The 23,810-nt window shown below is 36.2% G+C and overlaps 1 protein-coding gene across 1 annotated transcript; it reads left to right on the top strand.

The window, feature by feature from the left end:
* On the top strand, positions 1-23,436 carry LOC133321833 (uncharacterized). Its single transcript, XM_061530904.1, has 4 exons — positions 1-1,091; positions 8,452-8,575; positions 19,182-19,343; positions 23,320-23,436. Exons 1-4 carry the CDS (start codon positions 1-3, stop codon positions 23,434-23,436), a joined length of 1,494 nt encoding a protein of 497 aa, XP_061386888.1.
* Positions 23,437-23,810: the final 374 nt, after the last annotated feature.

Here is a 23,810-nt window from a genome sequence, read left to right as displayed (position 1 = left end):
ATGAGCGTTTCCGGTACCTTAACCCTAAGTCGGGTGTCTTCATTTGAAGAGAATCAATATAAATCTCAATATAGTCGTGGTACCCACAGCAACCAATATCAACACAACAACAACAATCTGGCAGGTTCCGCAACATATTTTCATTTCCCAGGAACAGGAGGGGACAGCAGCCGGAGATCACATCATGAATACCATTTAAGTTATAGTAAAACAGAACCGATGGATCTAACCCTAGATTACGATGAAGGTGATGATGTGGACGATGATGATAAGCCATTGACCAGATTTGAGTCCAGCGCAATATCGGCAGCGCCTGCCACCAGTCTTCTTATGCCAAAAAGTAACAGCTACAATGGCATGACGACGTCAATGACGTTGAAACCCAAGTCCACCATCATTAAGCAGGACAGTTTTAATGGACGCATTAATACCAGTCTCACCGATAGTGATAGTGAATATGGCAGTGTTCGGATCACGGCCAATACAACGGCCTTAGAGGGCAGTGGCGGTGGCGGCGGCATCATGATGGCCACACATCACTCATCCTCCTCGTTATGTGCCAATGATGAGGCCTGTGATGAACATGATTCCTTTTTGATTACGGCAGATATTAATGGTACCTCAGCAGCAACAGCAGCATCCACCTCCATCTCAACAACACCGCCACCACCGTTAAGTGCAAAAAATCGCCGTTCCAATTCCACACTTCGTTCGAATAGTAAAACCACACGCTCCTCGATATGTTACCGGGCAAATGCCTTTATATCCCGCAATTGGTATCTCAGCTATTTGGTGCCGCTCTCAATACTCCTGGCTCTTATGTTTGTGGCCTATCTGACGCGTGACTATGCGAAGCGACTACTCTTCTGGATCGAAACGCAGAATCCATGGATCATATTTGCCGTTTTTATGCTGCTCTTTGTTGTTGTTAGTTTTCCCATTGTTGTTGGGTATTTTGTGCTGATGATCACGGCCGGTTACTTATTCGGTTTGATACGGGGCTTCCTAACTGTGATATTGGGTGCAAATATGGGCATTGCCATTGCCCATTTAACCTTAAGGAGTCTAAAGCATCGATTGCCGGTGCAAAAGTAAGTATCTGAAAACGAGAAAAAAATTAAATATTAAAATTTAAAAGAAAAAAATTGAATTCAATATTCTGTTTCAATACATAGTGAGAAAAAGGATTCCAAATTTTGCGGAAAAAAATTTTAGGAGCCTCCAAAAAATTTTAGAGACCTATGTGGAACCTCAAAAAAATATTAGGAACTTATGTAGACCTCCCGAAAAAAAAATTAGGGACCTTAAAAAATATTTATTTCAATACAGAGAGATAGGGGATTCAAAATGTTGCCTAAAATAGAAGCTGAGGTGTGGGGATTTTTTTTCTGTGGACCCTCAAAAAAATATTAGGTGTCTCCCAAAAACGTTACAGACCTATGTGGAGCCTCAAAAAATATTAGGAACTTATGTAGACTCCCCGGACAATATTTGTTGGCCCTAAAAAATTAGGAAAAATTAGAAAATAGGGACCTATGTGGCACCTAAAAAAAATTAGTAACCTATGTGAACCCTGAAAAATATTAGGAACCTATGTGGACCCTCAAACAATATACAGGACCTATGTGGACCCTCGAAAAAAATTAAGTGACCTTTGTGGACCTATGTGGACCCTCAAACAAATATTAAGGTCCTATGTGGACCCTAAAAAAAATATTAGGGCCTATGTGGAACCTCAAAAAATATTAAAAACCTATGTGGACCCTTTAAAAAATATTAGGGATCTATGTGGACCCTCAAAAAAATTAAGTGACCTATGTGGACCGTCAAAAAATATTGGGAACCTATGTGAACCCTTAAAAAAAATTTATGGGAGGGACTCTGAAAAATATTAGGAGCCTATTTCGACTCTCAAACAATTAGTAGAGACCTATGAGGACCAAAATAAATAAATTGGTAACTATGTGGACCCTTCGAAAAAATATTAGGGACCTATATAAACCCTCTCAAAAATATTAGGGACCTATGTGGACCTTCAAAAAAATATTAGGGACCTACGTGAACCCTAAAAAAATTTATTGACCTCTGTGGACCCTCAACAATATATTAAGGACCTATGTAGAGCCTCAAAAAAATATTAGGAAATTGTGTAGACCCTCCGAAAAATATTCCAGACCTATGTGGAGTCTCAAAAAATATTTGTGGACTCTCAAAAAATATTAGGAACCTATGCGAACCCTGAAACAAATATTAGAGACCCATAAGAACTCTAAAAATTTTTTGGGAACTATGTGGACTCTTCGAAAAATATTAGGGACCTATATATAGACCCTCCATAAATGTGGAGTCTTTAAAAAATATTAGAGATATATGTTAGGGACTCTAAAATATGTTAGGGACCAATGTGGACCCTCAAGTAAAAAATTGGGGATCTATGTGAAGCATACAAAAATATGTTTTTAATAAAACCCCACCTCTACAGAAACTCAAAAAAATATTCTTTAATAAAACCCCACTTCTACAGTTCCTAAAAAAATATTATTTTATAAAATCCAACCCCTATAGACCCTCCAAAAATATTTTTTAAAAAATATCGTCGCACTACTGATTTATAGTCAACAACTATTCGAATAATTTCGAAATGTATTTTCCGTTTGCCCTTGAATTATGAAAGAATACAAAGAAAGGTTAGGCCTATAACCGATTTGTAAGCAATGGCATGCAAACCTTAACTAAGAAGACCTGACCTCGTCCTCCTCCAGACAGAATTAGACTAATTGGCAAACTAATTGGCTGACTGATTGTCTGTCTGACTACACATGATTGGACAAGAACGACAAGGGAATAAAAAAAAATTTCAATAATTGTTGAATTTTGTAATAGACAATTTCCATTCCCCCCTACCGGCGGAGTGGAATGTGGGGGGGGGGGGCAAAATTGAAAGAATTGAGTGGCAAAGTGTTCTTTAAAAAGTATATTTTTTTAAATCCCCCACCCACTCTCGTGTAGACTTCCTAATTGTACAATGACCTACATAGCTATAGAAGAAGAAATTTTTCGACGCCGACAGCCTGGCTCATTTGATAAGAATCAAAATTAAAAAAAAGTGGAGACATTTTCCATTCAAAATTGTTTGTTGTTGGCTGGTTTTCTTGGAGACTTTTTTATGGTTTCTTGTGGGAACACAGAAAAAAGACACCTCTCGTAGAGGAGGTCGTTCGGTTGATGGATATTGTAAAATTATTTTGGTCACGTTTTTTCTTGTTTTCTTTTTGTTAGCTTGTTTGGGTATGTGTTCACATCGTGAAGCCATCAAAAAATCGAAAGAAATTATTTCGTTTCTTATTTTTTTCTACTTTTTGAAACTATTTTTTAAATGCCCATTTCACTTGCATACAATTTCAGCAGGTGGGAGAACTAACGACGAACCACAGAATGTATGAATGGATGGATTATTTGTTTGTTTGTATAGCCAATGTAGGGCATTTGTTATTATTGTTGGCCTTTTTTTGTAAAACTTTCACTGGGGGAGACCAACAAATTAAGGCAAACTTATTTTGGATAAAATTCAACATTTAAAAAAAAAACAAAAAATAAAAAATGCGAAAAAAATAAAATAAAGTTGAAAAAATGGGGAAAATAGAATAAAAAATGAAAAAAGTTAAAAATCAACAAAAAAGTTAAAAAGTGATGAAGGGTATCATATAGTCGGCCCCATCCGACATTTGAACTTTTCTTACTGGTTTTCAAATATTTTCTTCAACAGCAATTTTTACTTCAACCATTCGCCGAAATCACATCTTCCCCTCCTCTGCCCCCTCATTGAACTTGACCTTGTAATTCAAATAAATTGTTTTCATCATTTAAACACACACACACACATAGACAGAAATATGAAATACACTTGCAAGTAACTTATCTCGAAAAATTATTTTCACTACATGTTTTTCTGCTTCTTCTTCTTCAACTTTGAAAAAAAATAATGAAAAATTACTCAATAAGTGCTTTATTGTGTCAAGCTTGAATATTTCATTGAAATCAGTGCGATATTTCGAAACATTAATAATAAGAAATGTAATTTTTTATTATATAATAATTTTATTGTTGTTGTTGTTCTTATCACAGAACACAGAATTATTCTAACAGTAAAATTGAGAAATAAAAAAAATATGAAAATTCGCGGGCAAAATCTAAACATTACAAAAATTGAGGTAACCTTTATATGAAGGCTATATATTTTGGTATGGAAATTTGCTATCCAAAGAGACTCCAAATTATTAAATTACAGACAATTTGGTTGGAAAACGTGCCCAAAATCACCAAAATATCGACATTTCGGAGATTCAGTTATATGGAGGCCCAATAAAATGGACCAATTTTAATAATTTTTGGTACGGAGATTTGTTATCCACAGAGACTCCAAATAATAAAATTACAGCCAATTTGGTTGAAAATGATGCCAAAAATTCCAAAATATCGAAAATTTGGAGATTCAGTTATATGAAGGCTACCCTAAAAAATGGACCAATTTTGAGGATTTTTGGAGAGATTTGATTTTTGGACGGGAATTTGTTACCCAAAGAGAATCCAAAATATAGAATTACAGCTAATTTGGTTGAAAAAGATGCCAAAAATTCCAAAACATCGAAATTTAGGAGGTACGGTTATATGTAGGCTACCCTAAAAAAATAGACCAATTTTAATTACTTTTGCTACGGATATTTGTTACCCGCAGATACTTCAAATTATTAAATTACAGTCATTTTGGTTGAAAAACGTGGCGAAAATTCCAAAATATCGAAATTCGGGAGGTAAGGTTATATGGAGGTGGCCCCAAAAAATGGATAAATTTTTGTAATTTGTAGTACAGAGATTTTTTACCCATAGAGACTCCAATTTATCAAATTACAGCCAATTTGGTTGAAAAACGTGCTACCCCAGAAAAATGGACCAATTTTGATAATTTTTGGTACGAGTAATTGCTAGCCACAGACACTCCAAATTATTAAATTACAGTCGATTTGGTTGAAAAACGTAAAAAAAATTAAAAAATATCGAAATTTAGGAGGTACGGTTATATGGAGGTTACCCTAAAAAATGTCAAATTTTAATCATTTTTGGTACAGAGGTTTGTTACCCGCAGATACTCTAAATTATTTAATTTCAGACGAAAGTATGTATATTCTTGATCAACGTAAAATTCTATGACGTCCGATCGCCAACATTTTGCATAAAGCTGTCTTTTGTCTGCCTGTTCGAAGATGGGCTATATCAGTCCACGTTTAGGCATGGCTCCCATTTAAGGGTACCCCCCCCCCCAATTTTCGGTATTTTGGGGTTCGTGAGCGCGTTTTTAAATCGAATTCGCTGAAATTTGGTAAATTGGTTTCTTATTGGGTACCAAATTTCCCCACTGAAAATTAAAAATATAGGTCCACTTTTTCTGGTAGTCCCCCTATAACGATACCCCCAAATGTTCGGTATTTTGGGGGTTTTAGTTGTATTTTTCGCCCGAAGTGGCTGTAATTTAGTACTTTGAGTTATTATTGGGTAGTAAATCTCTACACTAAAAATTCAAAATATAGGTCAATTTGTTCGGGTGATTCCCATATAATGGTACCCTCCAATTTTCGGTATTTTGGGGTTCGTGAGCGCGTTTTTAATTCGAATTCGCTGAAATTTGGTACATTGGGTTCTTATTGGGTAACAAATTTCTCCACTAAAAAGTTTAAATATGGGTCCACTTTTTCTGGTAGTACTCATATAACGGTACCCCCAAATGTCCGGTATTTTGGGGGTTTTGGTCGTATTTTTCGCCCGAAGTGGCTGTAATTTCTCTCTCCACAAAAAATTAAAAATATAGCTCAATTTTTTCAGGTAGCCCCCATATAAGGGTACCACCCAATTTTGAATATTTTTGGAGTTCTTGAGTGCATTTTTCAACCAATTTCGCTGAAATTTGGTACATTGGGTTCTTATTGGGTAGCAAATTTCTCCACTGAAAATTAAAAATATAGGTTAATTTTTTCGGATAGCCCCCATATAAGGGTACCCCCAATTTTCGGCATTTTGGGGTTCTTGATCGCGTTTTTAAATCGAATTCGCTGAAATTTGGTATTTTGTAGTCGTATATAGTAACAAATCGCCCTCTCAAAATCTATTAGGGGTAGTCCACATATGACCCGCCTTTTATACCCTTCACCACACTGTGATACAGGGTATTATGTCTTTGTGCATATGTTTGTAACAGGCAAAAGGAAACGAGATAGACACATGGTTCCTTTTGAAAATATGTATAGAATCACTTTTTAAGTCGATTTATGCATGTCCGTCTGTCCGTCCATGTATTTTTGTCAACAAAGTACAGGTCGCATTTGTGATCCGATTTGGATGAAATTTGGCACAGTTCACTTATTTGACCCAAGGACGAACCCTATTGAAATTGGGAAAAATCGGTTCAGATTTAAATATAGCTCCCATATATATTTTCGTCCAATTTTAGGTAAATAATGCACCAAAGTCCCTATATATCCTTCGATTTGCACGAAATTTGGCACCGCGTACTGAATTAAGCCTAGAACGATGTGTGTTAAATTCCGCGAAAATCGGTTCAGATTTAGATATAGCTCCCATATATATTTTCGTCCGATTTAAGGTAAATGGGGCACTAAAGTCCCTATATATCTTTCGATTTGCACGAAATTTGGCACAGAGTACTGTATTAGGTCCAGAATGATGTGTGCCAAGTTTCGAGAAAATCGGTTCAGATGTAGATATAGTTCCCATATATAGTTTCGTCCGATTTAAGGTAAATGGTGCACCAAAGTCCCTAAATACTGAATTAGGTGTAAAATGATGTGTGCCAAGTTTCGATAAAATCGGTTCAGATTAAGATATAGCTCCCATATATTTTTTCTTCCGATTTTAGGTAAATAATGCACCAGAGTCCCTGTATATCCTTCGATTTGTACGAAATTTGGCATAGCGAAGTGAATTATGACAATAATTAAATATATCGGCCTGAAGAAAATAATTGAGATGCAAAACTAAAATATTGGGTTCGAAATTGACATATATTGGCCATTAATTAGGCATAGCACTCATAAAATGGTAACCCCAAATATTCGCTAATTTCTGCACTATGTAATCAATATTGGTCCCCCTTTAGACATAGCCTCATATTGATATTCCAATATTGATATTCTTTGTTTTCGATTCGAAACATTAAAAGCATTTTTCTCAATCATCGATTTCGATTTGAATTCAGATAAATAAACAGATGCAATTTATTTGCATTTATTTATTTTTTTTTTTTTTTTGTTTATTTCGAATTGTTTATTGTTTTTCCTTGGCCTACCTCCTCCCTCGCCTCTCACCATCAATTGGACAAACTTGAACAGAAATATGCAAACCAAAACAAAAAAAAAATTGAATTTAGAATTTCTCTTTTTGTGAAATTGAAAGAATTGACGCAGTAGTTGAGCATCGCGTTTTTGTCTTCGTCTATCAACAGACCTGAAGATCTCCCCCACCTCTTTCAACAATTGTTCAATTATTTCCAGCACACTCACATCTACACATCCATTCTCTAAGTCAATTCCCAATTTGACTTTAATTGTGTAGAGAAGAATAAATAATTCAAGTCAATTGAATTAAATTATTCTAGTTGTTGCTGCAGTTTTTTTTTGAATTTTTTTTCTTTTCACAAAAAAAAAATATTGATTCGAAAATACAAAAATTTATTTTTTTTAACTTTCTCAACATCGGAGGAAAATTTTTTCTATACAAAAAAATCTTCAAAAACTAGGGTCACTATTCTAGAGCAGTCTCCAAGGCCACTACTGGCCGTGGAGACTTCTGACAATAGATAAAGTTGCTCCGAAGAAAATCTCCCCCTACACGCTTCTTTTTTCGATTTTAACTTCCGTCATCGACTCTGAGGTAGTAAGAATTGATTTCTTACTCGAATTAATTTATAATCCTGATAAAAAAATAAATAAATTTTATTTCTTTATGGAAGCTTCAAGATCGGGCACATTCGGTCCTATTGTTTCATAAAAACAATAACAAAAATAATGTGATTTAATTGATTTTCTTCCTCTTCTTTTTAATAATTTATCGTGTTAATTAACCGAACAACAAATAATCCACTCTCACTGTCGTATTTGTTGTTGGGGGTCTTGTGACAAACCAATAACAACAACTCCAAAAAAATCGAACAAATATTTGTTTATTATTATTGAGTAGCCCATAGATAAGCGGACTGACTGGGTTTGTTATCGCTTAAATACCTTTTTATGGACTACTTTTTTTCTAGAGGGGAAGAGGAGATAAAAAGTGAGAGGGTATGGGGAAGGCGAGAGACTTCTAATAAGCAGGAAGATCGATTGTTTTTCTAATTATCTAATTATCATTATTAAAATTTTTTTCGTTTTTTTTTTTTCATTACAGATTAATAAAAAATGAGACTGGACGGGCGATATTGCGTGTCATATCTGGACCGAGAGCATTTCGTGTGGTGCTATTTACACGATTAACGCCCATACCGTTTGGCATACAAAATGCAATATTTGGTGTAAGTATTCGTCTTCTAGCCACTAGTCAAGGAGAGAGATTAGAGCAACCGAATTATGAATGCCCAGACACGAATGACATAGACAGTAACGTCAACGAATTAACGGAAATAATTGTAAAGTCTTTCGAGGAAAATTGTCCTCTGCGCGAAAGGAAAAATCTGCCTTTGAATAACGCTGGATGACAGGGGAGATTCGGAATAAAGGAAAAAAGGTCCGAAGGCCTTACAACAGGGCAAGCCGGAAAAAATCCCCGGTATTCTGGGGACAACTTCCACGATAAAGAATACAATAAAATGACAAGAACTACCAAATGCAACTCCTGGAAGTTGTTCTGCCCTTAGTAGTCCTCTTCGAGAAATGAAATCTGCCTTTGAAATATTCTTGATAACAGGCGAGATTCGGAAAAGAGGTACGACGGCTTTACAACAGAGTTCGCTGGAAAAAAATCGCTGGTATTCTGGGGACAACTTCCTTCCTTCAACAACGGAAAGAATACAATAAAATGACTATAAGCTCCGAACTCAACTCCTGGAAGTTGTTTTGCGAACAGGTAGACAACGTGAACGACGTTTCAATAAGTTTATCTTCTAAAATCCACACCCAAACCGAACACATTGTCGAACACATTGACAATGGACGATCTCATGTCAGACAGTGCAGAAAGATCGGAGGAACCTATGATTGTCAAATCAATGGTGTTAGACGCCTTAAAAAGCGCTATATTTATCACCACATCTAGCCGCTTTATCTAATCCTCTGGTACCTTTCAAGTTGACAGGGCAATCATAGACTGGGTTAATTATATGCTAAGGAATAGATGGATTAGCTATAGTCCTGTACAGGACATAACAATCAGAGACAAAGTAGGTCAGGTAACACCACAGGGAGGGATTTTGTCACCCCTCCTGTGTGTAACCACCATAAATGGACTCTAAGGGACCTTACCGGTAAAGGATTTGAACCAGTCTGCTATGCAGATGACGTTTTAATACTTGCTTAGCTGGCTTGCGACAGAACATTTGTTCCATATGCCGAGCTTTAAAGGAGGATTTATTCCAATTTGAAATGCCATGTTCCGAAATTTTTTCTTCCACTTGATCTTTCCATCTAATTCACGGCCTTCCACTTCTGCGTGACTCGCTTTTATATGCCTTTTTGTGCTGGGGCATCTCACAGCATGGCCTAGTCAACATAGTCTATGCTCCTCGATGCATCTGACTATGTCGAGTATAGCTTATGTTGCATTTGACGGCGATATTCACCGTCGACGCTCATAGATCTTTCGGAAAATTTTTATCAGGGAAAACCACAGGTAGGGATATTGTCACCGCTCTTGTGGGTAACCAACATAAATGGACTCTTAAGGAACTTAAACGATGAAGGATTTGAACCAGTCTGCTGTGCAGATGACGTTAGAATACTTCTTAGGGGAAATAATTCCAGCTTATTATGCAGCTAAACAGCTTAAACGGTGCTATACATCGCCTACAATTGGGCTAAACCGAGAGGCTTAAACTTAAATCCGGACAAAACGGAAATATGTCTTCTGTACCAGAAAGACAAAAATAGGTCAGTGGAAGATACTATCTTCCAAATCAAATTGCTGACCATATCAAATAAAGTTAAATATCTGGGAGTAATCCTAGACAGGAAACTTAAATTGAAAGACCACATACAGCAAAGGGTTGACAAGGATAGAGGCCACTGAATCTAGCTGATCTCAGAGGCCACTCTGAACCTAGAGTAGGTAGACTCACGTAACCGCTATAGAGTTGCTAGCATCAGAGACCGGTGCTATGGTGTATCTGAGCTCAGAGACCACTGCTATTGTGTAGGTGACATCAGAGATCAGTCTTTAAAGATCCCAGAGGCAATTATTATAGCCTAAATCGCCACTGCTATAAAGTAGTTGACCTTAGAATCCACTACTATAGAGCAAAATTAACTCAGAGATCGGGTCCTAATATGCCACTGAATCTAGAGAAGCTCGCATCAAAAGCCACTGTTATAGATTAAATGGCATCAGATGCAATTGTTTTAAAGAAGATTACCTTCAAGACAACTGAATCTGGAGTAGCTGACCTCAGAGCCCCTCTTTATAGACTAACTGGCTTTAGAGGCGACTGATAGAGTAGATGATCGGTCCTCAGATGACCTTAGAGGACACTGCTACAAATCAGATGACATCAGACGCAACTGTTCTCGAGTATATGGCCATAGAGATCACTGAATCTAGGGTAGCTGGTCTGAGACATCATTGCTATGGAGGATACCACTGCTACAGAGTAGCTGACCACAGATATCAGTCCTCTAAAGATCTCTGATGGCCTCTAAAGATCTCTGATGCCATTGATAAGGTGTAGATGACCTCAGAGACCGCTGCTATTGAGTAGATAAAAACCTTAGACGTCACTATTTAATATTATTTGCCCTCAAAAGAGCCCTGCTATAGAGTAGCTGGCCTCAAAGGTCTGTCTATAAAGACCTTAACATGCCACTACTAAAAAAATTAACTGGACTCAGGGTACTTTTCAGTGTTCATGCTGGTTTCTCTTCCAATTCTACGGCTAGCACTCCGTCTAGCCATTCATCAAGACGAATTCATTGTATTTTTTGACAAGCACTCCTTCCAATCCAGCAGTTGTTCCTTATCCTCCTCCGGGAATTACAACATCATTCGGCGAGACAGAGACATGGTGGGGGTCTTGCATTCATCATCCCGCGAGATGTCAGACATACCCTGACTTCTCATCCGTCTCCTTCCCATTTTGATCTTTTCCTGGAGGTTTTGAGCATTTCAGTTCATTCTGAAGATTCTGAAATGTTTATATGAAGAAGATTCTCAATGTTTATATTTCGTCCGTCAACAGCGTTGGGACTAGTTACCATCCAAGCATGATCCATCTGCTGCAGAGAGATAATAAAATTTTACTTGACGATTAAAGTAGCTGGCCTTTGAGATCATTCCTAAAAAAATAGAGGTCTCTGCTATGTATAGATGCCCCTGCTATGTATAGATGGAGTAAATGTTCTCAGAGTCCTGTGCTATGGGAAAGCTATCCTCAAACTCCACATGTCCTCAGAGATCAAATTTACTTGGCCAACGTCTGTCATCTCAGTCCATTCTGTAAAAGCAATATGGCTACTACAATAACAACTAAAGATTAGTTGGCTTCAGAGGTCTCTGCTATGGAGTAGCTGGCCTCGTAGGCCACTGCTATTGAGACCACACACATACCCGTAAATATTTACCTAACATATTTGACGCATAACAACATTGACTGAAATTTCCCAAAACTTTTTACCTGCAACTTCCTCCCTTCGAAAACGTATTCAACCTGACCACCCGTACCACCAACCCACTAAGTATTTAAAACAATATTTACACAGCTTTATTCACGTCAACAAAAAAATAAAACGTTTTCAATTATTCGCTCTGTTTTCGAATTTAAAAGGTGATAAAATAAATATGCAGTTCACCTTGAAAAAAAAATCTAGCAACCTGTTAGCAAAAAAAAAAATCACAGATTTCTCTTAACGCATCAAATCGAATATCGATTACATTTTGAATTTCAAATTCCAAATCACATTTTTCTGAGTGGCAGTTATTTTTTTTTAATATTTAATGCTGATAATTCATTTATATACTGATATCTCTTCTAATCAAGCGGAACATTTTCTATGTTATATGCAAAATTCCCCAGTTGTTCGATTAGGTTCAAATAACTTCGTTTGCGTGTCGAAATATGACACCTGGAATTCCTAAGAGTTTCGTACAGGTAATGGAAAGCTTTCTTTTAAGGTCCGAATAGTTATGATGAGGCTCAAAAAGTTCAAAGAGATCAGAATGTTTGTGGCAGGAAGTTCTTTAGAGTATCAAACATGTAATGTGGATTTTTTGGGATCCGACTAGGCTATGAGGAGTCCCAAAAAGAGCTGTAAACAAATTCAACAGTTCATCTATAGCTGTAGAATGCTTAAGAGTTTAGTACAGATAATGGAAAACTCTTTTTTAAGGTCCGAATAGTAATAAGGAGGCACAAAAAGCTCAAAGAAGTCAGAATGTGTCCGAATAGGCGATGAGAAGCCCCAAAAAGAGGTTTAAAAGAGCCTAACAGCTCATCTATTGCTGTAGCATACGAGTCCAGGCCCGTTTTTCGTCCTCAGAGGCTAGTAAGGGGCCTCATATAGTGATCTGGAAGGACACGACTGACGCTTTAACTGACATCAGAGACCTCTGACATGGAGCAGCTGGCACTTCTATAAAGTGGCTAACCTAAGAGGAGGTCTTTAATTATCCGCATGGAGTTTCTGCTACAGAGTGATTGGACTCAGATGTCACTGCTATAGATTTCTTTGATTTCTTAAAAATATTTTTCTAGGCTAGCCAAATAGTAGTCGTGAATTTATTGAAAAATATTTTTAAGACAGCCAACATAGGCATAGATTTATAAACAAAATTACATTTTGATTTCATTTTTATAAAAAAAATATTTTTCAAAAGTTTCTTCAAAAATCTTTACGACAAATATATTACTTGTTATTTTACGTAAAAGCAATGTGATTAAATGCTTTCTTATCTTTCAGTTGCCACACAGATTATCAAAATACTCTAATATTTGTAGGAGTTATGCTATTTTTACCAAATTTACCCATAATTAATATTAGTTATACGCCCCCAAGGCCATATAATTAAAATTGTCGATTTTAAGTATTTTCTCTAGAAAATATTTGGTTCTTTTTAAAGATTTTGTAGGCCTTTTTGGTTATTTCGATTTTTCTTATGGGTAGATTTAAAAAAATTCTAGGCTTGCCAAATAGGTGACGATTTATTTACCTTTTTTTTTGAGATACCAAAATGGTATTCAGGCAAATAGCCGTTTTTTGCTCTTTTTCGCACAAATTATTCCCAAAGGGAGCATGCGAACGGGATTTGTCAGATGCGGGTCTTATGAATACCTATAAACCAACTACTAATGATTACATGGCCTCAGAGGTCTTTGATATGGACTAGCTGACTTAAAATACCACTGACATAGAGTGACTGGTCTCAGAGGTCATAAAGGCCTTAGATGTTAATGCTAAAGATTAACTGATATCAGCGGCCACTATTATAGATTAGTTGTCTTCAAAGGCTACTGCTATAGATTACATGGCCCCAAGGTGCACTGCTTAGTGTAACTGGCCTCAGGAAACTTTCCTGTAACGGCCTCAGTGACCACTACTAAAGATTACCTGGCATATAAGACCTTTGCTTTGAGACCTTTGCCACTGCTGGCCTCAAAAATCATTGATATAGAATATTCAGTATCAAAGTCAATCCTATAAAATATCATATGCCACAACGAAACATTACCTTTGGTATTGTAATTGGAATATATCGGTCCACGTTGTGATAGAGTTAACATATAAAGGTACCTCCGATTTGTGGATTTTTGTCCAATCGAATTGACTGTAATTTGGGGGGTTCTTATTGAGTAGCAAATCTTTTTACCAAACATGATCAATATGGTTCCACTTTTCAGGGTAGCTCTCATACAACTCTCTCGAATTTTTGGTTCTTTTTCGTAATTTTGTGCACATTTTCCAATAGAATTGGCTTTAATTTAGTATTGTGGCTTCTCATTTGGTAGCAAACCCTCTGCACCAAAAAATATCAATATTGGTGTACTTTTCAGGGTAGCTTCCATACATCGGGATCTCCAAAATTTCGATATTTTTTGAATTTTAGGCACATTTTTCCACCGAAATGGCTGTAACTTGGTATTTCGGGTTCTCATTGGGTAGCATAACTTCCAACCAAAAATGATCAATATTGGTCTACTTTTTAGAGTAGCCCCCATATAATGGTACCTCCGGAATTTCCATATTTTGGGGAATTTGGCCACATTTTCTCATCGAAATGGCTGGACTTTGGTATTTGGGTTCTCAGTGGGTACGAAATCTTCCTACCAAAAATTATGAACGGAATATTACGGAATCTTCGAAATGTTGATATTTTGGGGATTTTGGCCACATTTACCAATCGGAATGGCTGGAAATTTGGTATTTTGGGTTCTCAGTGGGTACGAAATCTTCCTACCAAAAATTATCAATATTGGTCTAATTTTAAGGGTAGTCCCCATATAACGGAACCACCGGAATTTTGATATTTTGGTGAGTTTGGGCACATTTTCTAACCGAAGTTGCTGAAATTTCCTCTTCCTACCAAAAATTATCAGTATTGGTCTAATTTTAGGGGTATCTCCCGTATAACGGAACCTTCAAAATTTCGATATTTTGGGAAGTTTGGGCACATTTCCCAAACGAAGTGGCTGGAATTTGGTATTTTGGTTTCTCATTGGGTAGCAAAACTTCGTACCAAAAATTATAAATATTGGTATACTTTTTAGAGTAGCTCCCATATAACGGAATCCTCGAAATTTCGATATTTTGGTGAGTTTGGGCACATTTTCTAACCGAATTGGCTGTACTTTGGTTTTTTGGGTTCTTATTGTTTAGCAGACCTTCTTACCAAAAACGATCAATATTGATCTACTTTTTAGGTTAGTACCTCCGAAATTTCGATATTTTGTGGATTTTGGGCGATTTTTTTAACCGAATTGGCTGTACATTGATTTTTTTGGCATCTTATTGTTTACCAGACCTTCTTACCAAAAATGATCAAAAATGATCATTCAATGTTCCCACCCAAAATTATTAATAGGGGTCTACAACCCAACATAAACTTTCCGATTCCCATTGAACTATTTGCTTTTCAATTCTTGCGTTCAGGTGTCCCTACTTATGGTGCATTGTGAGGTCTTTGTATCGGAATTTTTGTTTTGATTTGTTGTGGCTCATTTTTGTCTTTTTCGGCCACAGACGGTCACAAAATCGCCATCAACATCGTTATGATCATCACGCAGTAAAAATTCGCGTCCAGACATGAAAATGTCATTGGTATGTGTGTGTGTGTATAGGCAGATGTTTTTCGTTGGCATTCTCTAAAGATATATGTATATACATATATGTATATATACCATAAACAATAAAAAATTTTAATTGTTTTTTTGGATGCCCCAAATATAAAAAAATAAAAACAAATGTGGGCAGACAATAAAAATATTGAAATAAAAAAAGCACAAACATTTCCAGACATGGTCAGAGACAAAAAAGAACAAGATTATTTTGAAAAAAAAATCGTTCGAAAATTTCTTTCAAAACCCTCCAAATTACTGAAAATTGGGGGTACCCTTATATGGGGCACTATTTTTTTAACTCTTGACCCTCCTCATCATCTACTCAAGCCTCATTAGAGCTCCGTCATTATATATTCAAACCTCTTAATAAGTCCCTATCACCTATTTTGTCCTCTCAACTAACTAATCATATCTTATTCCGACCGCAATGGAACTCTATTGCATCTTTTTGCAACTCCTTCGTACAAATTCCGACATAAAATAAGCTTCGCATTACCTATTCTAACCTCTAATGAATTTCTCATCTTCCATTCGAACCTCTCATCTTCCATATACGCACCTCTTTGAAACTATTATGCAGTTGTTTTGCTTCCTTATTACATTTTCGGACCTTAAATTATCTTCTCATTACACCTAATCAACTATTCCGTCCTCTGAGCAACTAACCGTCTCTTATTTCGACCACTATGGAACTCTAATGCATCTTCGTACAGTTTCCGACTTCAAATAAGTTTCTCATTGCCTATTCTAACCTCTAATGAATTTCTCATTACCCATTCGAACCTCTAAAGAATTCTGTATTACCTATACGCACCTCTATGAAACTCTTATACGCCTTTTTGGGTTTCATCGTTACATTTTCGGACCTCAAAAAATCTTCTCATTACTCCAAATCACCTATTCCGACCTCTGAGGAACTAACCATTTCCTATTCCGACCATTATGGAACTCTATTGCATCTTTTTGTACCCCCTTCGTACAAATTCCGACTTAAAACAAGGTTCTCATTACCTATTCTATCCTCTAATGAATTTCTCATTACCCATTCGAACCTCTAAAGAACTGCGTGTTACCTATGTGCACCTCTATGAAACTCTTATACGCCCTATTGGGTCTCATCATTGCATTTTCGGACCTCAAAATCACCTCATTACTCCTAATGACCTATTCCGACCTCTGCAGAACCTCCCCCTGACCTATTCTCCAACCTCAGTAGAACTCTTCATCACCTATACTGTGCTCAGAAAAACATACCATAATTTATTGCAACCTCTATGGAGCTTGTGTTTTACCATTTTTGGACCTCCTACTAAATTTAGCTCCTCATCATTTTTTTAACCGAATTGGCTGTACATTGATTTTTTTGGCATCTTATTGTTTACCAGACCTTCTAACCAAAAATGATCATTCAATGTTCCCACCCAAAATTATTAATAGGGGTCTACAACCCAACATAAAATTTCCGATTCCCATTGAACTATTTGTTTTTCAATTCTTGCGTTCAGGTGTCCCTACTTATGGTGCATTGTGAGGTCTTTGTATCGGAATTTTTGTTTTGATTTGTTGTGGCTCATTTTTGTCTTTTTCGGCCACAGACGGTCACAAAATCGCCATCAACATCGTTATGATCATCACGCAGTAAAAATTCGCGTCCAGACATGAAAATGTCATTGGTATGTGTGTGTGTATAGGCAGATGTTTTTCGTTGGCATTCTCTAAAGATATATGTATATACATATATGTATATATACCATAAACAATAAAAAATTTTAATTGTTTTTTTGGATGCCCCAAATATAAAAAAATAAAAACAAATGTGGGCAGACAATAAAAATATTGAAATAAAAAAAGCACAAACATTTCCAGACATGGTCAGAGACAAAAAAGAACAAGATTATTTTGAAAAAAAAATCGTTCGAAAATTTCTTTCAAAACCCTCCAAATTACTGAAAATTGGGGGTACCCTTATATGGGGCACTATTTTTTTAACTCTTGACCCTCCTCATCATCTACTCAAGCCTCATTAGAGCTCCGTCATTATATATTCAAACCTCTTAATAAGTCCCTATCACCTATTTTGTCCTCTCAACTAACTAATCATATCTTATTCCGACCGCAATGGAACTCTATTGCATCTTTTTGCAACTCCTTCGTACAAATTCCGACATAAAATAAGCTTCGCATTACCTATTCTAACCTCTAATGAATTTCTCATCTTCCATTCGAACCTCTCATCTTCCATATACGCACCTCTTTGAAACTATTATGCAGTTGTTTTGCTTCCTTATTACATTTTCGGACCTTAAATTATCTTCTCATTACACCTAATCAACTATTCCGTCCTCTGAGCAACTAACCGTCTCTTATTTCGACCACTATGGAACTCTAATGCATCTTCGTACAGTTTCCGACTTCAAATAAGTTTCTCATTGCCTATTCTAACCTCTAATGAATTTCTCATTACCCATTCGAACCTCTAAAGAATTCTGTATTACCTATACGCACCTCTATGAAACTCTTATACGCCTTTTTGGGTTTCATCGTTACATTTTCGGACCTCAAAAAATCTTCTCATTACTCCAAATCACCTATTCCGACCTCTGAGGAACTAACCATTTCCTATTCCGACCATTATGGAACTCTATTGCATCTTTTTGTACCCCCTTCGTACAAATTCCGACTTAAAACAAGGTTCTCATTACCTATTCTATCCTCTAATGAATTTCTCATTACCCATTCGAACCTCTAAAGAACTGCGTGTTACCTATGTGCACCTCTATGAAACTCTTATACGCCCTATTGGGTCTCATCATTGCATTTTCGGACCTCAAAATCACCTCATTACTCCTAATGACCTATTCCGACCTCTGCAGAACCTCCCCCTGACCTATTCTCCAACCTCAGTAGAACTCTTCATCACCTATACTGTGCTCAGAAAAACATACCATAATTTATTGCAACCTCTATGGAGCTTGTGTTTTACCATTTTTGGACCTCCTACTAAATTTAGCTCCTCATCATTACCTATCCCAACCTCTTATGAACTTACATCGCCTATTCGTAGGTTTTGTGGACCTTCTCATCACATATCTGAACCCCAATAGAGCTCCTCATTACCTTTTCGAACCTCTTACGGACTTATCATCATCCATTCGAACCATTTAAATAACTCCTTCGCACTGCTATGAAACTCTTATAAAACTTTTTGAACCTCCCCATCACACTTTTGGAACTCTAAAGGAGTCCTCATAACTTATTGGAACCTCCTCATTGCATATCCGGACCTCAATAGAGCTCATCATTACCTATTCGAACACCTAACGACCTCTTCAATATCTATTCGCACCTCTAATAGACTTCTCATCACCAATTCGAAACTCTAAAGAACTCCTTATTACCTGTACGCACCTCTATGAAACTCTTATGTACCTAAGCAACTCTTAAAATACCCACCCTCCCCAATCTCCCCACCTCTAACCTTACCATTCTCCCTTTTACAAATATCAAATATCTCATATTATTATCATTATGTAAATAATATCCTTTAATTGTGTATGTGCGTGCATGTTTATGCACGTTTTGTTTGTTATCCATATGGCTAATTGTTTTCCCTATTTTTTTTTTTTTGGTTTTCATTTTGCAGGTTAGCACCATTAACCCCAAAGTTTATCATACCGCCACATTTCTCGGTCTATTGCCAGCTCAATTAATTAACGTTTATTTGGGTTCAACCCTACGGTCAATGCATGAAGTCTTGAATAATCATGGGACGGCAATCACCGGTTACATTAGTTTTGGTGTTGAGGTAAGCTATTACAAAAACAAAAAACGAAACAACAACAACAAAAACCATAACACAAACCAAAAGGTGATAAGGTGTCACAACGGACAGACGGATGGACGTAACAGTAAATTAATACATATGTTAATAATATAATAGTCAACATGCATGGTCGTGCATGCCACCATGTTATTAAAAAAAATACAACCAATTTGTTCTACAATAATTGACAATTAATTTGTTGTTGTTATTGACAATTTAAATCTATTAAGATATAGATATGAAGAAAATATCGTCTCCACCCCTCAAACAGATTTTTATCTAAATATGAATCTGAAAAGAGAAAAATAAAAATATTGAAATAACTCATCACTCCCATTCAATTGCCAAAAAAAACAGTCCACCTGTTTTTTTTTTTTTAATTTTTTATTCCCTTTTTGTATAACGCCAATCCAATCCAGTTTTAATCTTCATTCTTCTGCTCCTCCGCCTCCTCCCCCATTCCCAAAACAATAATTTAATACAAAAAACATGCATTACCTGTTTTAAAATTGTTTCAAATTCGATATTGATGTCATTCTGTTGTTTAAATGCTCAAATTCTCTGCCATAGTGTTCAGTTTGTTAAAAGCGCCTAAAAGTATTCTCCGTTTTTTTATAAACTTTTTTATACCCTCAGCCTTATGACTAATGTGGATAGCATATACCCTTTGATTTATATACGAGTGGACTATCCGATTTGAACCAAACTTTGCACAACCTATTATATTTACCAAACCTATATCAAGGCCAAAGATGGGACCCATTGGTCCACTCCTTTTGGTAGCTCCCCCACAAAAGGGTCAACATTTAAAATTTTTATAAATCCAATATCAAACGAATGGAATGTCCGATGTGATCCTAATATTGCAAATCGTAACACTTTCACCAAAGCTAGTTCATGTCCGAAAATGGAACCAATCGATTCACTGCTTCTGGTACCTCCCCCACAATGGGTAAATTTTTTTTGAAAATTTCTTAATTTAATACCAAGCGAATGCAATATCCGAATTGAAACAAACTTTGCAGATCGTAATACTTTTACCAAACCTAGATCATGTTCGAAAATGGGTCCCATTGGTCCACTCCTTTTGGTACCTCCCCTACAATGGGCCAACATTTTTGAGATTTTGTTAATTTAATACCAAGCGAATGCAATGTCCGATTTGACCCAAACTTTGCAGATCGTAATACTTTTACCAAACCTACTTCATGTTTGAAAATGGAACCTATCGATCCACTGCTTCTGGTACCTCCCCCACAATGGGTCAAAATTTTTGAAATTTTGTTAATTTAATACCAAGCGAATGCGATGTCCGATTTTATCCGAACTTTGCAGATCGTAATATTTTTACCATACCTAGATCATGTCCGAAGATGAGACCCATCGGTCCACACAAAATGGTAAAAATTTTACTAAAACTTAAATCCAATACCAAAGGAATTGAATATCCAATTTGGCACAAATTGTGCAAATCATAATAATTTATTCAAACCTTCTAAATAAGTCCTCATCACCGGGCTCCGAAAGCTTACCATATCCTATTATGACCTCTATAGAACTCGATTACGCCCTTTTGGACCTCAGTAGAGCTCCTCATTGCCTATTCTAACCTCTAATGAACTAATCATAAGCTATTCAAACATCTAAATAACTGCTCATTACATATTCGAGCATCTGTGGCACTCTTTCCATATTTAAACCTCTTAATAACTCCCCATCACCTATTTTTTTTTAACGTTCCCACGCCTCACTTTCCCACCCCTGCCGACCGAGGGGGCGACCTCCCCTTTCGTAGGGATCACGTACACACCATAATCCGCATCATGGTGGAATGTGAGAAGGGAATAGAAAACCAGCTACAGAATCTACTCCAACAGCCAGTTTATTATTAAGTTGCACTACTCATTTAAAAATACAATTATATTAGATTTTATAAATTCAACATTCTTGCTAAAATCTACATTAGAGTACACAGAATTAAAATCAATACAAATTTTTCTGAGTGGATCTCCCATAGAATAATTTGTGCGGTGAAAATCTACATGTAATAGTTGATAATATCTACTGTCCTCTCAACTAAGTTGTCATCTCTTATTCCGACCGCTATGGAACTCCTGTGCTTCTTTTTGGACCTCTCCGTACAAATTCCGACCTAAAAAGAGCTGCTCATTACCTATTCTAACCTCTAATGAGTTTCTTATCAATCATTCGAACCTCTAAAGAACTTCTTATTGCCTATTCCCAACGCTTTGAAACTCTTATACACCTTTTTTGATCATCTCATTACATATGCGAACCTCTAAAGAAGTATTGAGAACTTCTCATCACAAATCCGTAACCCAATTAATGTCATCATTGTCTATGCGAACCTCTGAAGACCACTCCATTACCTATATGAAACTTTATTGTAGCCTTTGGATTTCCTACTCACTCATTCGGACATAAATAGAGCTCTTTATTTACCTTTTCCCATCTCTAATCGACTTCTCATCGCCCATTCAAACTCTTCGTTACCGAGTCGCACCTCCATGTAACTTTTATACATCTTCTTGGGCTTCCTTATTACATGTTTGGACCTGAGTAGATCTCCGCATTACTATTCGGACCTATAAATAACTCCTTATTACCTATTCACACCTCTATGGAAATCGTATATACCTTTTTGGGCCTCCTCATTACATATTTGGTCTTCTAAAATAGTCCTCATAACTTATTGAGGGCTTCTCATTACATATTACCTATTCAAACCTCAATAGAACCTCTCGTTATATATTCGAGCATCTAAATAACTCTCTTTCAAATATTCCTGTCTCCGAAAAACTGACCATATCTTATTCCGACCTCTAAAGAACCTTTTTGGACCTCCTCCTTACCAATGCGAACCTCTATAGAGCTCCACAGTAACCATTCTAACCTCTAATTAACTTCTCATCACCTATTCGAACATCTAAATTGCACTTTTTCAACTTTTTGACGCTTCACAGTAACCATCTAACCTCTAATTAACTTCTCATCACCTATTCGAACCTCTAAATTGCACTTTTCACCTTTTTGACGCTTCACATTACCAATTATATATTCGAACTCCGAAAAACTTATCCCTATGCGAACCTCAATGGAGCTCATAAGTACTCATTCTAACCTCTAATGAATTTCTCATTACCTATTCAAACCTTTGAAGGACTATGCATAACCTATTTGCACCTTTTGAAACTCTTATACACTTTTTTGGTCCTACCTATTCAAACCTTTGAAGGACTTATTTTGACCTTTTCACCACAAAACTGGACCTAAATAGAGTTCCTTCTACATATTCGAACCTCTATTGACCTCTTCATCACTTGTTCCGACCCACTTATACACCTTTTTGAACCACCTCATTATATAATCGGAACTCTAAAGGGGTCTTCATAACTTATTGGGACCTGCTCCTTACATATCCGAACCTCAATAGAGCTCCATCGAACCTCTAACGACCTATATCGAACTCATAAACAATATATTGACTTCCTCATTACATATTCTCACCTCTAAAGGATTCATCATAACTTATTGGGACCTTCTCATCACACATCTACAACTCAATAAAGCTACTCTTTACATATCCAGACCTCAAAAGAGGTCCTCATTACCTGCTCGAGCCTCTTAAGACCTCTTTATCACCTATCCCGTCGTCTATGGAACTTAAATACTGGTCTAATTATTCTCTTCTTCAACCCTATTACATTTTTGTTCTCAGTGTACCTGTTAATGATTTTCATAACCTTTACCTTTTTTTGTTTCTTTTATATGTCTACGCCGTAAAGTATGCTTTAATTTTTGTTGTCATAATCAATTATTCAATTACTTAACTAGAAAACCATTGATATTTCAAATTTTAGCTATAAATTTTTGATTTCGATTTTCCTTAACTAATTCCATTGTTGTTGTTATTGTTGTTGTCTACGTCCAATTACAGGTTGTCTGCGGCATAGCCTTGATGTTTTGGGTGGTGCAAAAAGCACGCAAAGAACTATCGGAAACTCTGCTCACCGATATTGGTAACGATGGCAAGCTAATCGATATACAAGTGTAGCGTCGCTGCTGCTGCTGCCATCAGCGCCACCGCAAGCAAGGAAGACTGCTCCGGTATTAGCATAACTAACTATTACTATTATAATAATTATAATTATTGTTATTTTATTTTTTTATTTAACAAAATAAAAATTAAATAATATTTGTAAAAAATAATAATTATTGTAAATTTATAAAAAAAAATAATAATTTATAAAATAATAATTTATAAAAAAAATTATGAAATAATGGAAGCCTAATTAAAACTATAATTTTTTTAAAAAAAATATTTTTTTAAATGTTTTTTATTGTTTTTTTTTTCAAATAAAAAGTACAGGCATTTATATTTTTGGTATCATTGTTTGCCTTCAAAAAAAAAAAAAAAAAATGTTATAT

The sequence above is a fragment of the Musca vetustissima genome, unplaced genomic scaffold (assembly GCF_032173495.1).
Source record: "Musca vetustissima isolate MV318-11 ecotype Yass unplaced genomic scaffold, APGP_CSIRO_Mvet_v1 utg23152, whole genome shotgun sequence".
Lineage (NCBI taxonomy): Eukaryota > Metazoa > Arthropoda > Insecta > Diptera > Muscidae > Musca > Musca vetustissima.
This window is presented reverse-complemented; position numbering and strand designations above follow the sequence as displayed.

Coding starts and splice junctions, on each gene's coding strand:
- LOC133321833 (XM_061530904.1), top strand. CDS start 1: ATGAGCGTTTCCGGTACCTTAACCCTAAGTCGGGTGTCTTCATTTGAA. Junction 1,092..8,451: donor CATCGATTGCCGGTGCAAAA/GTAAGTATCTGA, acceptor TTTTCATTACAG/ATTAATAAAAAATGAGACTG. Junction 19,344..23,319: donor ACATTAGTTTTGGTGTTGAG/GTAAGCTATTAC, acceptor GTCCAATTACAG/GTTGTCTGCGGCATAGCCTT.